At 51.6% G+C, this 17,557-nt stretch overlaps 2 protein-coding genes across 8 annotated transcripts in view; one reads left to right on the plus strand and one right to left on the minus strand.

The window, feature by feature from the left end:
• Window positions 1-2,082: 2,082 nt before the first annotated feature.
• On the plus strand, window positions 2,083-4,368 carry MAP1LC3A (microtubule associated protein 1 light chain 3 alpha). 4 transcript variants are annotated; one of them, XM_009216283.4, is made up of 5 exons: window positions 2,083-2,922; window positions 3,253-3,308; window positions 3,392-3,498; window positions 3,768-3,937; window positions 4,196-4,368. In XM_009216283.4, the coding sequence occupies exons 1-4, from the start codon at window positions 2,883-2,885 to the stop codon at window positions 3,928-3,930; spliced, it is 366 nt and encodes a 121-aa protein (XP_009214547.1). In that variant the 5' UTR covers window positions 2,083-2,882; the 3' UTR covers window positions 3,931-3,937; window positions 4,196-4,368. The 4 variants fall into 4 exon arrangements, with proteins under 4 accessions (XP_009214547.1, XP_003904874.1, XP_009214546.1 ...); XM_009216282.4 differs by having other exon boundaries at window positions 2,714-2,943; XM_003904825.5 differs by having other exon boundaries at window positions 2,105-2,922; window positions 3,768-4,368.
• A 192-nt stretch (window positions 4,369-4,560) lies between these two features.
• Window positions 4,561-17,557, minus strand: part of PIGU (phosphatidylinositol glycan anchor biosynthesis class U) — a 110,422-nt gene continuing 97,425 nt past the window's right edge. For all 4 annotated transcript variants that reach the window (XM_009216281.2, XM_021921121.2, XM_021921120.2 and 1 more), the window contains one exon: window positions 4,561-4,996. In XM_009216281.2, the coding sequence (XP_009214545.2) occupies window positions 4,883-4,996 (114 nt within the window). In that variant the 3' untranslated portion in view covers window positions 4,561-4,882. The remainder of the gene's footprint in view (window positions 4,997-17,557) is intronic.

Consider the following 17,557-nt stretch of genomic DNA (forward strand, 5'->3'; position numbering starts at 1 on the left):
TTTAAGAAATGGGTCTTATTTTGTCACCAAGGCTGGAATGCAGAGGTGCAATCACAGCTCACTGCTGCCTTGAACTCTTGGGCTCAAGCAATTTTCCAGTCTGGGCCTCCCAAAGTGCTGGGATTACAGGTTTGAACCACTACATCCAGCCTGCTATGGGCCCCCCTCCCAAGTTTTCTTAATATATGTATCCTCATTTTTTTATCTAAATAATTTTTACTTATATATGAGTTCATATTTAGAACAGGTTTCAATTTCCACACAGTTGGAGCTTACGTGGTTTTCGCCTGTGGCCAAAGAATATGGTTGAAACTGATTTGATATCTGTTGAGATTTGTCGTGCACCCTAGTAGTTGGGTCATTTTTGTAAATGTTCCTTCCGTGATTGAAAGTAATGTGTTGGTCCCACACGGGTCTGAAATTTAAATTTTAAAACTTAAAAAATTAACGTGTCAAGTTCAGGATTCTATTGGGCTTCACTGATCAGGATTAGCAACTGTATTAACATACTCTATGTCCTTAGTTTTTTTGGTTGTTCCGTTTATTAGTTACTCAAATAGGTCTTATGTCTCCCACTATGATGGAGGACTTGGCAATTTCTCCTTGTATTCATATATATAGAGAGAGAGACAGAGAGCAACACAGACAGAGTCTATATATAGACAGAGTCTTGCTTTGTCGCCCAGGCTGGAGGGCAGTGGCGCAATCTCGGCTCACTGCAACCTCCGCCTAGCAGGTTCAAGCAATTCTTGTGCCTCAGCCACCTGAGTAGTTGGGATGACAGGCGTGCACCACCACGCCCGGCTAATTTTTGTATTTTTAGTAGAGATAGAGTTTGCCACGTTGGCCAGGCTGGTCTTGAATTCCTGGCCTCAAGTGATCCACCCACCTAGGCCTCCCAAAGTGCTGGGATTACTGGCATGAGCCACTGCACCCACCCTATTTTCAGCCTTAAACACCCTGGAACATAGAAGTTCAGAACTTTCCTCTCTTCACAGAGCTCCTCGCATCATTTCATGGTGATCCTTTGTCCCCAGTGTCTTCTGCCTGAAGGCCTATTTTGTCTGAGTGAATTTCTATAGGTACATATTTTGGTTAGTTTTTCTCTAGTACACCTTTTTCCATCATTTTACTTTTGGTGCCCTTAGATTTTAAATGTCCTCTTGTAAATAGCATAGAGCTGCATTTTATTTTTTCTTGGCCAATCTGGTCATCTGTGTTTTCAGAGGTGAATGTAAACCACATTTTCTACCTCTGGTTTTGTACTATATATTTACCATCCCTTTTACTTTGCTTCCTTTTTCTCCTTTTCTGGCGTCCATTATAGTTTGTATTCTTTTGATGATCCCTCTTAAATATCTGAAATACACACCTGACTTTACAAAGCCGGACAATGCTTAGTCTCTTTATCCCCCTCTCAAATCGAACTTCCTAAAACACCTTAACTCTGATTGCCCTCTCAGTCTCCCATGTTCTTCTGTCTCATGCATCTTGTTTCTGTGGCCCACAGATTATCCATTATTCATGTTGCATATTAAATACTTGTTTAGATTTACTGACATGTTTACTAATTTGCTCACCATTTTTCCATCTAATTTCTTCCTTTTGGGTTCCATGTCTTTGATACTGAAGTACATTCTTTAAAAATTATTTTGGCGGCTGGGTGCAGTGGCTCACGCCTGTAATCCCAGCACTTTGGGAGGCTGAGGCGGGCGGATCACGAGGTCAGGAGATCGAGACCATCCTGGCCAACATGGTGAAACCCCATCTCTACTAAAAACATAAAAAGTAGCTAGGCGTGGTGGCAGGAGCCTAATAATCCCAGCTCCTTAGGAGGCTGACTGAGGCAGGAGAATCGCTTGAACCAGGGAGGCGGAGGTTGCAGTGAGCTGAGATCACACCACTCTAGCCTGGCGAAAGAACGAGACTCCATTTCAAAAAAAAAAAAAAAAAAAAAGATGTTGATCTTCGGTCTGTGCCTTCTGCTCTGGATTTTAAGCATCATTTCTGGCAGCTCTCATTCAGGAACTGCCTCTGCAGGTCTGTCAGTGCTCGCCTCTGGAGCTCTGCTCCGGCCTGCGAGTTCTCCTGGCGTTGCCATCCGTGGCCTTTTCCTTTTAATTCTCCATCACCTGTCCTCTGGTAAGCTGCTTGCTATCAGCCTCCAGGTCCACGATTTCTCTTCTGTTGTCCTGCTCTGCCTTCTTGCCACATCCTCTGAGACCTGAATTTCGATAGCTCTACTCTTCAATTATATTATTCTTTTTCAAACCTGGGCGTTCATTTCTAGCGTCTTGCTCTATCCTGTGTCTGACTGTGCCTCCCGCACCTTCTCCCTTCTCTTGCCCTAAGCCCCCTTGAAGGCGCCGGGCCTTTGGCTCCCGCTGTTTCCCACGGTGCCCAGAACCGCGGGTCAGTCCTGACAGACTCGGTGAGGGCAGGAAGTGGTGCCACGGGGCTGCAGCCTGGCCCGCCCGCTCCATCAGCCCAGGGCGGCCCCACCGCCCTCCGGGCCTCACCAGAGTGGGGGCCACGGGAGAGGCTCCCGCGCTGCTCATGACGTCACGGGACTGTGACGCGCCCAGGAGCCCCGCCCCTCGTGTCCCGGGCCGGGGACCCAGGCTCTCTGCGCCGTGACGTCACGGGTCCGGGCGGGCGGGTTGTGCGTCGGCCCAATGGGAGCTGCGCGCCGGCCTCCCCTTTAAGGAATGTTGTGACCTGACGTCACCGGGCGAGTTACCTCCCGCAGCCGCCGCCGCCGTGCTCAGCGCGAGCGCCCCGGAGCCCTTGAGCGCGAGGCACGGAGCCCCCGGAGCCCCCAAACCGCAGCCACATCTCCGCGCCCCAGAGCCCCGGCCTGCGCGCCCAGCCGGGCCCGCGCGATGCCCTCCGACCGGCCTTTCAAGCAGCGGCGGAGCTTCGGTGAGGCCCGGCAGGCGAGCTGTGAGCTCGGGGTAGGGGTGCCGGGGAGGGGGGGGTGCCCGGCCGACCCAGACTGCCGCAGGTGACGTCAGCCCCGTGACGTCAGGCTTCGGCTGGACCCTCGGGCTGGGAGGCTGGCTCCGGCCTGGGCAGGGGCTGCCTGCTTCCCCACCACGATAGGTGCCAGGGGCTGTGGGGCCTGACGGCCCCGGGGGCGGGGGCTGGAGCTGGGGCGTGGCCGGGGGCCGCCCCTTGGGGACAGGCAGGCGGAGACGTGGGGAGGACCTGGGCCGGGCCGACCTGGCCTCACGGTCTGGCCGCTGTCCGCAGCCGACCGCTGTAAGGAGGTACAGCAGATCCGCGACCAGCACCCCAGCAAAATCCCGGTAAGTCCTGCGCCCCCAGCCCTGCCCCGGCCCCGCCTCGCGCGTCCCCGACACAACCCCCTGCCCGCCCGCCCTGCTCCCAGGTGATCATCGAGCGCTACAAGGGTGAGAAGCAGCTGCCCGTCCTGGACAAGACCAAGTTTCTGGTCCCGGACCATGTCAACATGAGCGAGTTGGTCAAGATCATCCGGTGCGTGGGCAGCCGCTGCCAGGTGGTGGCTTGGGTCGGGAAGGGAGACGGGTTCCCGCCGAGAAGGGGTCAGGGGTGATGGGACCGGTGGTGGACCCCTGTTCTGGGGCGGCTGGAAAGGTCAAGGTCGGGGCTGCAGTCGGTGCCGGGTCAGAGGTGACAGGTGGGGTGAGGATGGGTGTGAAAGGCTGGGAATCATTCTGGGGGTCAAGGCTACGTTGCCCCGCAGCCAAGCCCCTTACAGCCACATACTCTCCCGCCTGCCTCAGGCGCCGCCTGCAGCTGAACCCCACGCAGGCCTTCTTCCTGCTGGTGAACCAGCACAGCATGGTGAGCGTGTCCACGCCCATCGCGGACATCTACGAGCAGGAGAAAGACGAGGACGGCTTCCTCTACATGGTCTACGCCTCCCAGGAAACCTTCGGCTTCTGAGACAGCAGTAGGGGGGTCGGCCTGGGAGTGGGGGGGGCCCGGTCAGGCCCTGCCCAGAGAGCTCCTGGTTCCTGAACTGAGCTGCCTCTGCCGTGGTGGGCTGGGCAGGCATGTGCCCCCCTAGTCAGAGGGCAACCCACCTACTCTGCCCCTGGGTGGATCCTGGGCCGGTTGTGTTAGGGTTGTCCCTCTGGGTGCTGGCTGGGATGGGGGAGGGTTGGGAGCAGCCCCCAGCACCCCGCTGTGTGGTTCATCTTTTTTTTAGGCCCCTGCCTGTCTGCCCATCTGCCCCTCACCCACCCGAGGCTCTGCCCACGCCTGGACCTGCCCATCCCTGAAAGACTGGCCCCTGGCTCCCCGCCCCTCGGTCTCCACATGGTGTATGGATCTGTGGTCATTGTCCCTCTGCAGAATAAAGATTGCTCAGGCCTGCCTGGCCCCGTGCCTCCAGCTGCTTGCTTGGGAGTGGGAAGGGTGCTGGTAGGGCTGTCTGCACCATCCCCGGGCTCTGGCGCACAGACTTGTGTTCTGTGGCCTCAGTGCTTGCTCTGGAAACCCACACCTGTGTGTAGTGTTCCAGAACATTAGGGGCCACCCCTCTAGGAGTGCAATGCAGATGTGGTCTCAGGGTAGACTTCATAACAAAAAACATTTATTAAGTAGCTACAACCTAACAAGCCCTGCTCACCTGCCTCTTCTCCTTCCTGCCTGGGAGGGGGCTCCTTGGTGTGCAGAGCCACGAAGTGGGGGGGTCCAAGTTGGGGAGCTTCCAGTTCTTCCCCACAGGCCTTACTATCAGCCATGGGTCTCTTTTGGTACCAGAGACTTGTGACCCTGGACTCGAACCTCTTCTGCCCGAGCACTCGCCTGCTGGCAACTCTGACTGGAGGGCTTGGCCCAGCTTCTGGCCCCTCGGCCCCCTGAGGTCCACAAAGCCCTGTGCCAGCCAGGCCTACTTGAGCACAAGCATGGCCTCTGTGCCGTCCTTGGCGGTCAAGTAGAGGCCGTGTGTGAGGTAGTACTCCCGCCGCAGGAAGGCATAGAAGTAATCAGAGATGAGCAGGATCTGGGGGGAGAGAGAGGATATGAGGTGCTGCAGGGTATCTCCCCGTGAGCCCAGGATCCCTGAACTGCTAGCATGTGTTGGAAGACAGGAGAGCCCCTGCCTGGCTCTGGATCACAATCACTGGAGAGGCCCTGCCCAGGGCCCCCACCTCAGGGCCCAAACTTGACCCTGCAAGGTCTGTTGGCCTCTCAGAAGCTGTCCAGACTTCCCCGGCCCCCACCCATGGTCTACACCTCCATCACAGGCTTTGGTCTCAAAATGCCAGCCTGGTGCCTGTGCAGCCAGAGGCCTCTGCCCCCTCTTCCCACAGCCACTTCCACCCCAGCCAGGTCCACATCAAACTCCTCACCTTCCCTCTGTCAAATACACTTCTCCCACTGGGCACCCATGCCCCCATCTTCCAGCCAAGTGCCCAGGCCACAAAATTGCCCTGACACTTCTCTCATACATCAAGCCACCATGACCTGTCAATTCTATCCCTTAAACTCAAATCCACCCTTTCGATCCAGCCCCACAGTCACTACTCTGGACAGAGCCACTGTCATCTCCTAAACAACAGCAAAGCTTGGTCCCTGGGCTCCCTGCTCTCAAACCCACGCCCACCCCATTCTTCCTGGCAGCCAGAGGGAGCTTTTCAAAACCTACATCTGATGGTGTTACTTCCAGTCTTCAAATCCTCCAAAGGCTTCCCATGCCTTAGGGGGAAGCTCGAACTCCCTGGTGCTCTGAGACCTTGCTAGGGTCCCTGCCCACCCTCTCCTGGCTCCACCTCACCCCACTGCAGGATCCTTACTGTTTCTTCTGCATGGAATGTTCTCTCCCCGTTCATCTAGTCGACAGCTGCTTACGCTTCAGGTCTCAGGATCACTTGCCCCCCAGATTAGGTCTTGGCCCCACTAATCTCTACTCAATAACAGACTCATCCAAAGCACAATTTTTCCTTCAGCTGACAGCCTGATTGTGCCTCCTCCCCTGGCCCGGGGCCTCCATCAGGGCAGGGTCTTCGAATGGTTCTGTCACTATGGTATCTCTGTGCCCAGCTCAGTCTGTCTGTCCCATTCTGGGCCACACGCAGAATCAAAGGGGGCCTAGAAGCTCAGCCCACTGTCTCTTCAAGGAGGCCCAGAAAGGAACAGGGATTTGCCGAGGGCCCTGTACACCAGACCCAGAGTCTGCGGTCTCGGTCAGCCCAAGCTTCCCAAGACCACTGGTCCCTGGAGCAGGTTGGGCAGGGCCCAGCCTCAGAGAAGGATGAGCGGATGGGCTCACACTGCAGACACTGCAGCTCTCAGGCACCTGGAGGCCTCAGAGGATTGGCACCAACCACATGGCACAGATGGGGAGACTAAGGCACAGAGCACTTGGCTATGGTCTTGGGGCAAGACAGGTTGAGCTAAGCCTGGGATCTAGACCTCCAGACCCTGTCCTGGGCAGCTTCTCACTCACCTGAAGGTAACACAACAGCAGCTAAAGACAGATCAGAGGCGCCTGGAGTTCAGGAAGGTATCCTGTCACCAGCAGCTCTAATGGCCTCAGGACAAGTACCTGCCATTCTATCACCACAGAAGCCCATCTGGAAGGTTTAACAATCCTCATCTTCAACAGATGGGCAAACTGAGACTCAAAGCGTCCAATGGTTGGCCTAAGGCTGCACCTGGAGCACTGGACTAATGGCCATGGACCCAGAAAGGTGGTCTGCCTGGGGCCCAGATCCCTGAGGAGCACCAGATTGGTCAGTGTCAGAAAAGCAGACAGAGCTCAGGCAGCCCCTGAGGCTCGGCCCCCAGCTGCCCAGCTGGCAGCTCCAGGCTGGCCCATTGGGGGGCAGTGATCACAGCAAAGGCTGACCTCATACCCTGCAGCCCTTTCTCACCCAGGCCTGAGATGCCATCTGGGCAGGAGGAGCCCAAAGCAGGGACTGAGCTCAGAGGCTGATCCCTGAACCAGGTCAGATGAGGGGCAGGTGCAGTCACAATCCCCAACAATCAAAACGAAGCAACTCCATGTCACACAATAATCATCTGGACAAGCAGGAGGAAGAAAAAGATGAGGTTATTAGATTGGACCAGATGAAACTGCCATTTTTGCAGATAAAAAAATGGTTGAATACGGGCAATTTCATACGATCCAACCTAATACAAAACGGAAAAAGGACACACAGAAGAGTAGGCATATTATTTAGAAACACCAGCAGAAATAACAGGAAGAATTTAGGTAGCTATTCTTTTCCCCTATAAACCTGAACTCTGCAAACTACATACATGTATTCCACTGACAAAAATAAAACTTTGGCCAGGCGCAGTGGCTCACGCCTGTAATCCCACCAGTTTCAGAGGCCAAGGCGGGCGGATCACCTGAGGTAGGGAGTTCGAGACCAGCCTGACCAACATGGAGAAACCCCATCTCTACTAAAAATACAAAATTAGCTCGGCGTGGTGGCGCATGCCTGTAATCCCAGCTACTCAGGAGGCTGAGGCAGGAGAATCGTTTGAACCCGGGAGGCGGAGATGTGCCACTGCACTCCAGCCTGGGCAATAAGAGCGAAACTCCGTCTCTAAAATAAAAAATAAAACTTCAATTAAATCAGCCAATACATCAATGAATCAATACATCAATGCGGGGAGGAGATAAATCTTCCTTCCAGAAGAATTCCAAACAATGTAGGTAGTTATACCCCCTCCCACAGAAGGAGCTTAATTCTTGTTCACTCTGCATCCCCTAAGCCTCGGGTGGTCTAGACTCGGTTACTCACTTCCTGCTGAGGATCAGGGAAAGGGAAAAGAGTAACTTCACAGTGGAGAAACCTGGCCAACACTATCTTAACCACGTGGTGGAGGTTAACATCAGCTTGAAATCACATGGCTAGCATGTACCCCCAGTAGATGTGATTCCTTCTAAAAACCCACAACCACAGGATAATCCTAAGAAAAGCATCAGACAAACCTAAACTGGGGGACAAACCTAAATTGGGTGACATTCTACGAGATGCCTGGCTGGTGGTCCTCACCTGTCAAGGTCATGACAAGTCAGGAAAGACTAAAAACAAAAGCAGAAGACACTGAGGAGGTGTGACCTTAAATGTAACGTGGACCCTTCAATGGGGTCCTGGCAGAGAAAGAGGATGTGACTGCAAAAATAGGAAATCCAAATCCATTATAGTGTTTCAGACTAATAGTAATATATCAGGGTGTCTTAGTTTTGACAAACAGATCATGGTAACATATAAAATGTTAACAACCTAGGCAACTAGGTGGGGGCTTACAGGAACTCTGTTCTATCTCTCCAACTTTCCTATAAATCTAAAGTGATTCTAAAATAAAAAGTTTATTTAAAAAATAAATGAACTAGCCGGGAATGGTGGCTTGTGCCTGTAATTCTAGCTACTCGGGAAGCCAAGGCAAAGGGATCACTTAAGCCCAGGAGGTCAACCTGGGTGTCAGAGCAAAACCCCAGCTCTTCAAACAGGAAAAAAATTAACAGCAATGACCTACTGTTATATGTAACAAACTCAAAATATTTTGCTGAGTGAAAGAGGGCTTTGGCAAATATACACATAAGATTTGCACTTTTCCCTGTATAATAAATTTTACATAAGAAAAATGTAAATAAATAGTGAAGTCTAGTTAATGATACACATGCTGAAATATTTAGCAGGAAATGTACTGATGTCTGCATTTCAATTTGAAATACATTAAAAAAGTAAGATGGACTGAGGGATGATGGGAGAAGTACAGGAAGATGTCAACGGTGGACTCCCGCTGGTGGGTATGTATATGGGTGTCCAGTGCTAAAGCTGTCAACTGTGTGGTGTGTGTGGAAATCTGCAGGATAAAGGGGGCGGCGGGAAGAGCCCTGTGAGCGGCTTGGGCACACAGCCCTGGGCGTCATAAGTCCTGAGTGGGCACCCTGCCCCTAGGGAGAGGACACCAGGCTGGCCCAGAGGCCTGGTCCTTTCAGAGGGAAGCCTGTAGCCAGGACAACCTCTTCTGACCTTGGGGCTTTCCATTTGGGCCGTGAGGGTAGCAGGGATTTCCCAGAAGCCCTAGGATGCAGCCAACACAGCAGCTGCAGACCCAGAGCCCCTTTGCCCTGTCTGGACAGAGGCAAGTTGGGCAAGGGGCTGTGGAATTTGCATGGGCAAGTCAGTGGCTGTGTGATGTTAAGTCTCTTCCTGTCCCCTAGGCTGCGTTTTCCTCATCTGGAAAATGACAGTAATAGGCTCTAGCTTGTTACCAACAATGCTGGGCTCCTCTAGTTTTTTTTTTTTTTTTTTTTGAGTGCAATGGTGTGATAGCTCACTGCAACCTCCGCCTCCCGGGTTCAAGCGATTCTCCTGCCTCAGCCTCCCAAGAAGCTAGGACTACAGGTGCGTGCCACCACGCCCGTTTTTTTTTGTTTTGTTTTTCGTTTTTTGTTTGTATTTTTAGTAGAGACGGGTTTCACCGTGTTAGCCAGGATGGTCTCGATCTCCTGACCTTATGATCCGCCCACCTTGGCCTCCCAAAGTGCTGGGATTACAGGTGTGAGTCACCATGCCCAGCCGGGCTCCTCTAGTCTTTGTGCCAGAGTTAGGACCCCAGAACATGTCTGTCCCTCTGTGTCCTCAGGTCTCTGGATCCCACCCAACGTGGCTGAAATGCTGCTTTGCCAATCCCCTTCTCAGACTTGCCCTCTTCTCCTTCCACAGCCACCTCCTGCTGGGAGGCCCCCCTCATCCTCTCTGGACACACACACGCACTCACACACACACACAGATGCACACACACGCATGCTCACACTGCTCACACATACACAGGTGCACACACATGCATGCTTGCACTGCTCAGACACACGCTCACACACACACAGGTGCACACACATACATGCATGCTTGCACTGCTCACACACACACAGGTGCACACACATGCATGCTTGCACTGTTCACACAGGCTTGCACTGCACACACAGGTGACACGTACGTGCTCACACAGGTGACACGTACATGCTCACACAGGTGCACACACATGCTCACACTGCTCATACATGCTCGCACACACACAGGTGCACACACATACATGCATGCTTGCACTGCTCAGACAGGCTCACACTGCACTCACACAGGTGCGCACACACACAGGTGCACACATGCACACTTGCAATGCTTAGACACACATGCTCGCACACATACAGGTGCGCACACACGCAAGCTCGGACTACTCACACAGGCTCACACTGCACTCACACACACTGATGCACACACATACACACACGCTCACCTGCTCAGAAGTTCCCTGGCTCCCCCTGCCCTGCCCAGCAGCGCTGCAGCTCCCACCTATTCCTCAGAGGCTCATCTGCCAAGAGTCTTCTCTAACCCCGCATTGTTACATGGACCCTGAAGTTAAGTCACTGCCCACTGGCCTCCCAACGAAATGGGGCTGCATTTGCTCCAGTTCTATGACCCCAGACCCTGCACAGGGCCAGCTCTCTCTGAGTTGTCTGCTGGTCTCTACCTTCTCAGCGCTGCCCCCAAGGACAGCTCGGTCCACATTCCTCTCTATGGCAGCCATGAGGGCTCCAGAGCCGCCTCGCTCTGGGACCATGATGAAGAGCTCATGGTGCAGCTAGCTGATAAAGGGGTGACCAGGGACAGACAGGAATCAGAAGTAGAATGAAACCCTCAGAACATGCTCCAGTGCAGGGCAGGACAGAGAGACAGGAAATGAACATCTTCTGAGTGTCTGCCCTGGGCCAGGCCCTTTAACAGAAAAACAATATTGTCCCTTTCCAACATCCCAGGGTAGGGCTGACAATGCCCACTTAGAGAAGGGAAACTCAGGGGTTATGGGCCCTGCAAAAGGTCGCATGGTAGGAAGTGAAGAGTTAGGGGCCAGTCCTGTCAGAGGCCCAACCCTGAGTTCTTCCACAACCCCCTAGGGTCTGCACCCACATGAACTGAGTCCTGCTCAGAACTGAGTCCTGCTCCATACCAGGCCTGTGCTGACACCTCAGGTACATTTACACCCTGCGGAGGCTGCTCTCCCCAGTTCACAGCTCTGTCACTCAGTGGAGAGAGAAAGAGATTGACTTTTTTTTTGAAAAGCCAGTAGAGGTTGTTAATCCAGTGTGTTGTGAAACTGCTAGGCTCAGACAGCAGCCTTGGCCACCACCAGGGCTGCAGATTCCTAGAGAAGCAGGTGCTACCACCCAGGCATGTCCTGGTTCCCCAGGCCTCCTGCTGCTGTTGGGGACCCTGACATTTGACAGCCAGCCCGCGCTGGGGAGGATGCATGTGGCCGTCACAGTTGGCAAGGTGCAGCAGCCTCTGCCCACCTGCCTGGGATCCAGGAAGCTGGGAGGCAGAGGAGGCTGGCGGCCGACTGTGGAGCTGGACAGCGCTTTGGCATAACCTGGCAACCCACAGGCCAGAGCAGACATTATGTGGGAGGAAATGGTGGAGGAGAAAGCTCCACCCTCTAGCTCTGAAGATGCAAAGTAACAAGTGAAATCTCTGGACCTCAGTCTCAGGGGCTGCAAGGTCATAAGGTGAGACTGAGGATGGGGCTACAAGTAACTGTCCGTTACATGGCACTTTTCAATTCACAAAAACTTCCCCACATTCAGTCCTCACAACCACCTTCCCAGTTTGAGGAAAGTGAGGCCACTACCACCTCCCCCAGATTTCAGTGGCCTCCTCCCTGGTGCTCCGGATGCCAGGCTCTCACCTCTTACCTCTGCTCTTCCCAGCAGAGTGAGGTTTTCAGAGCAAGGAGCTGATCACATTTGTCCTCAGCTTAAAGCCAAAGGCGCAGTCTGGACCTCTGCATAAGAGGCCCTTGAAGGCCATGTGGTCTGACCACTGCTGTCTGAATTGGCCTCATTCCCTCTCAAGCGGTACAGCCCGTCCCACTGAGCTCTCAGCAGCACGGTGTTCTCCCTCGCTCCCTCCTTCCTCTTCCTCCTCCTCTCTCTCTCTCTCTCTCTCTCTTCCTCCTTCACCCCCACCCAGGTCTTGCTATCTAAAACCACAGAACCCAGTTAGATCCTACCCATCCCTCAGGATCCCACTTAGAGGCCACCTCCCCCAAGAAGCCTCCTTAACAGCCCAGCTGTGGGCTCCCAGCAGGTCAGGCTGCCCTGTCCTGCCCATGTCTTTTCCTTTCTCTCCACAGACTGAGGGCTCCTTGGAAGCACACCTCTGTCTCACTCACCCCTTGCAGAGTGCCTGGTGAATAGTAGGTATCTAATTAATATTTGCAGATAAATAAATCAGCTTCCCAGGAGTTACGGGATGTGCCTGAGGCCAGCAAGCCAGGACAGATAGGGCTGGAGTTGCTATAGAATGTGGGCTTCCAGAGCCCTGGCCGTCTGTGGCCTTTGTCCTGCTGTATGCAGCCTAGGCTCTTCCTGTCACTCTGGTTATGGGGAGGAGAAGAGGCTAGGAAGGGCCTGTGAGGGACAAGCTTGGGATGCTCAGCACTGGAGGGACAAAGGAATGAACTAAGACCTTGACAGAATGCCACTAGTTGGGAAAAGCAAAGTAAACACGCACATCCAGCTGGATGAGGACAAGGGCTCCAGCCTGGCCACAGTCACTGTACGTCAGGAGGAACGAGCCTTCCCACACACAGACCTAGGATCTTGCACAGCCCAGGCCACACACAACCTGCCGGAAGAAACCTGAAGTGGGTCTTGAGCCATCCCCGAATGGGGACTACACACCACTCAGCCACTAATGACCCACCCAACATGTCTCCAAGCGTTTCCTCATAGGTCCCATTTCCCAGAATGACACACCAGGCCAACTAAGAGGCAACTCCAGGAGACAGGATTGTGGTTTCATCTGTGTTGCAGTGAACGGTGAGTCCCAGGCAGGAGGCAGCATGCAGGAGGTTGGTGTCAGACCTCGGGCTTCAGGCCTCACTCGAAACAGAAAGCAGAATGGCCAATGCAGGGCCAGCCCAGTATCTGAGGGTCTGCAGTACAGGGAGGGGTCAGGGCTGGCCCCTCATAGCAAACAGGCAGTGGCTTGAGGAGTAGAGTTCCAGATGATCCCGATCCTGCTTGGAAGGGTGGGTGGGTGGTTGGCTGGGTACGGCAGCTGACACCTGTAATCCTAGCACTTTGGGAGGCTGAGGCAGGAGTTTGGCTTGAGCTCAGGAGTTCGAGCTCGTAACAACATAGCAAGACCCTATCTCTACCAAAAATTTAAAAAGTAGCCAGGTGTGGGGGTGTGCCTATAGTTCCAGCTACTTGGGAGGCTGAGGTGGGAGGATCTCTTGAGCCTAGGAGGTTGAGGCTGCAGTGAGCTGTGACTGTGCCACTGCACTCCAGCCTGGGCAACAGAGCAAGACCCTGTCTCAAAAAGAAAAAAAAATGAAGTAAAATTTAAAAAAATCTTTTTTTGAGACAGCATTTTCACTCCTGTCACCCAGGATGGAGTGCAGTGGTGTGATCTTGGCTCACTGCAACTTTCGCCTACCGGGCTCAAGCAGTTCTCCTACCTCAGCCTCCTGAGTGGCTGGGATTACAGGTAGCATGCCACTGCACCTGGCTAACTTTTGTATTTTTTGTAGAGATGGGGTTTTGCCACGTTGCCCAGGCTGGTCTCAAACTCCTGAGCTCAAGCAATCTGCCGGCCTCAGCCTCCCAAATTGCTGGGATTATAGGCGTGAGCTACTGCAACCGGCCTACTAAAAAAAGGAAGGGCAGGCAGACGAGAAGTCTGTTTTGGATGCACACACAGGGCAGGAGTGGGGCTCTCAGGCCAGCTACCGGGATACAAGGGGAAGGGGGCTCTGGCTCTGACTCCCTAGGGATCCAGTAGACCAGCCACAGGCCCAAATCTGACCAAAACAGGGATTGGCACGGGGAGGTTAGGGTGTACAGAATTGTGTTAGAGCATTGGTCATAAGATGTGGTTTCTGATTCAATTTGTCATCAATAATTACTCATTGAATATTCTTTTTGGTGCTAGGGATACAGCCATGAAGAAGACAGACCCAGGGCTCACCCTAATGGAACCCACAGTCTACTAAGAGGATCTGACAAACAAGACTGTGGATAAATACACCCCTTCACAGCTTTGTGAGTTTGGGTAAGCCTCTAACCCTTCCAAGCCTCAGTTTCCTCATTTGTATCATGAGATAATAATACTACTTCCTTCAAAGAGCTGTTAGGAAGAGTAAATTTCTTATAAGAAAAAAAGGAAAACAACGTAAAGGGCTGTCAGTAGAGTAGTTATGTAAAGTGTGGTGAGTTCCCATATGCAAGACTCAAATAGGAGGTTCCTCTCTCACATATGAGCAAACATCACCAGGACATTTTACTAAAAGGGAAAAAAGTCCCACTTTCATCATCATGTCAATAATAAAACACACATACCCACACACAAATAAGCCTCTTTCTCCATGAGCCTGTGAGTTTATGTAAATGTACAGAGAATGCTTCCGAAGGCCATCTGAGCACATGATCAGAAGATTATAGGGATCACGTGGGGCCAGCCCCTAGTAAGCTCTCCTGAAACAGGAGCCACCATTTTTTATTTTTATATTTTATTTTTTTGAGACAGAGTCTCGCTCTGTCGCCCAGGCTAGAGTGCAGTGGCATGATCTCGGCTCACTGCGAGCTCTACCTCCCAGGTTCAAGTGATTCTCCTACCTCAGCCTCCCGAATAGCTGAGACTATAGGTGTGTGCCACCACATCCAGCTAATTTTTGTATTTTTAATAGAGATGGGGTTTCACCATGTTAGCCAGGATGGTCTCGATCTCCTGACCTCATGATCCCAAAGTGCTGGGACTACAGGTGTGAGCCACTGTGCCTGGCCCCATGAGCCACTATTAATTATGATTTTAGGAAAAGATTTTCTTACGTTCTCTGTTTCTAAACAGAATGAAGGTAAGTGTGACACTTTGCCCTCCTCTTTTAAAAAAGCTAAATTTAAACAAGTTCCTTTTCATTTATATGTAATCCTTGATTAGTATTTTCCATCTGCTGGTCACCGACTCACAAAACAAAAGGGTTAAAAAAAAACTGCTTCCCTTGGTTCATGGACTGTTTCTCCAGGAATCTGTTCTGGGTATTTGAAGAGCATGTTGCTCTTGCTATTTCCCATGTCAACACACATGAGTAATGGCAACAGGACTCTCAACACCCTGGAAGCTATGGGTCATCATCCCGGTTTTTGAGATAAGGAAACTGCAACCTAGAGAAGTTAAATCACTTTAGGAAGTGGGGAGGCCCTCAAGCAATCCACTGGTCTCAATCCCTCCTTCCTTCTCTCACACTCAGGCGCACCCCCCACCATGGATGGTTTACTGTTGTCATTTCCTGTTACTGACTCTGAGGAACAACCATAATTAGCAAATGCACCATGCCACAGGCAGAAAAATAATAGCTCCCAGGGTAAAGGATGGGGCCTTAGTCACTAGTTTACCTGCCGGTATAACTAATAATCCACACATAATTTGTTCTGTAATAGGGTATGGCACTGAACAACTCAAACAGAGCAGGATTTAAAAAGCAATCCATAAGCCAAGATGTTCTCTATATTCAGCTCTTGATTTCAGCAATGATATCAAGGTTCTAGATACTTCCTTGAAATCTGTACTCATCTGGTTCCTAGAAGAGCTCTGCTCTGTCTTGCCCAAGGAGAAGAAAATGAGGCAGGTGAATACCAGCACCTTCCTAGCTCACAGCAGGATATGGAACTGATAACATGTCCCTAAATGCCATATGTCTCGATGGAAGACACAGAAGCAGGGGCTGAGTTTGGGCTGTGCATGACATGCAGGGCTGAGAAAGTGGGACAAGGGGACCTCATGAAGGGTCTCTATGAGGAGGTGACACTGGACTCTTAGTAAAATTCGAAATGTCTCATTTTGCACTCTGAGGCTGCCAACAGGTCCAAAGGCAAGGATGGCATAATTTTCATGAAGAGAGGCTCTCTTACCTCGGTCAGTGCTCTGGGACAAGGATATGCCTCGAGTGACTGCCTCAGTGAGCAAGTGGCCCCATCTGACGCATCCTGTTAGTGATCTGGCAGCAGCAGTAACAAAGTCCAAAGCCAGCAGCCCCAGGAAGTACTTGGACCCCCTGCTGGAAGGCCTATAGGTTGATACAGCCTGCCTGAAGGGCAACTTGGAAATACCTGCCAAAGGCGCAAAATGCATATGCCCCTTGACCCAGCAAATCCCACCACTTGGAATCTACAAAATACCAGCATGTGTGTACAACAATATGTGGAGGGATATGCAAGGCTCTTCCATTTTATTTATTTATTAGTTACTATTTATTATTTATTTATTATTACTATCTATTATTTATTACTATTGACCAGGCTGGTCTCAAACTCCTGACCTCAAGTGATCCTCCCATCTCAGCCTCCCAAAGTGCTGGGATTACAGGCATGAGCCACCACACCTGGCTGCAAGGCTCTTACATTTAAAGTGACAAAATAGGCCAGGTACAGTGGCTCACACCTGTAATCCCAGCACTTTGGGAGGTCGAGGCGGGCACATCACTTAAGGTCAGGAGTTCAAGACCAGCCTAGCCAATGTGGTGAAACTCCATCTCTACTCTCTACCAAAAATACAAAAATTAGGCAGGCGTGGTAGTGCACGCCTATAATCCTGGCTACTTGGGAGGCTGAAGTGACAGAACTGCTTGAACCCGGGAGGTGGAGGTTGCAGTGAGCTGAGATCACGCCATTGCACTCCAGCCTGGGCGACAGAGTGAGACTCCGTCTCAAAAAATAAATATATAAATAAAATAAAGTGCCAAAATAACCAAGGGCAACCTCAATGCCCGTCAGCAGGGCTGTACCTAGTCCAAACCATTGGATATTACAGAGCCATTAAAAAATTATCTCAAGACAAAATCATTAAGTGAAAAACAGCAAGCCAAAGAATGCTACTTAAAGGAGAATGCCATTTACCTACATAAACAAAAAAAAACACCTCTCTTTATGTATCTGTGTATATAGCTGTCTATAAATGCACAGAGGAAAGTCTGCAAAGACATACCAAACTGATCCCAATGGCCACGTCTGCAGAGGGGCAGAACATGATGGGGGCTCAGGCAGATCTTTTCTTTTCTTTTCTTTTCATTCCATAGTCTTTTTTTTTTTTTTTTTTTTGGTAGAGATGGGGTCTTGCTATGTTGCCCAGGCTGTTCTTGAACTCCTGGCCTCAAGTAATCCTTCTACCTCAGTCTCTCAAAGAGCTGGGATTACATGCATGAGCCACCACACTCAGCCCATTCCATATTCTTCTATTTTGTTTGACTTCTTTCCCCCAGCAATAATGAATTCATGCATTACTTGGTGATTTAAAATACATTTTAAAAAGAGATTAAGAAAAAAAAAGGTAAGAGATCATGCCAAGAGTCCAGCTGGTTTCTTTCAGCTATGAACACACTTGATCCACCTGCCTTTGGTTTCCATCCCTAACCCCAATCCCTCTTTCCAATAATTCAGTTTCTCCTGCCTTCAATGGCACCTGATCACTTGCAGACACCCCGCTGTGCTGCTTTAGAGTCCCTTCTCTCAGAAAGGCGGCCACAGAGATGAAAGCTGTTATCTGGC

Source organism: Papio anubis, chromosome 16, assembly GCF_008728515.1.
Source record: "Papio anubis isolate 15944 chromosome 16, Panubis1.0, whole genome shotgun sequence".
Classification (NCBI taxonomy): domain Eukaryota; kingdom Metazoa; phylum Chordata; class Mammalia; order Primates; family Cercopithecidae; genus Papio; species Papio anubis.

What these genes read in the sequence shown, in the direction of transcription:
- MAP1LC3A (XM_009216282.4), top strand. Translation starts at nt 2,883, where the DNA reads ATGCCCTCCGACCGGCCTTTCAAGCAGCGGCGGAGCTTCGGTGAGGCC. An exon ending in TGAGGCCCGGCAGGCGAGCT is followed by an intron (nt 2,944 to 3,252) that starts GTGAGCTCGGGG and finishes CGCTGTCCGCAG; the next exon opens with CCGACCGCTGTAAGGAGGTA. An exon ending in AGCACCCCAGCAAAATCCCG is followed by an intron (nt 3,309 to 3,391) that starts GTAAGTCCTGCG and finishes CCCTGCTCCCAG; the next exon opens with GTGATCATCGAGCGCTACAA.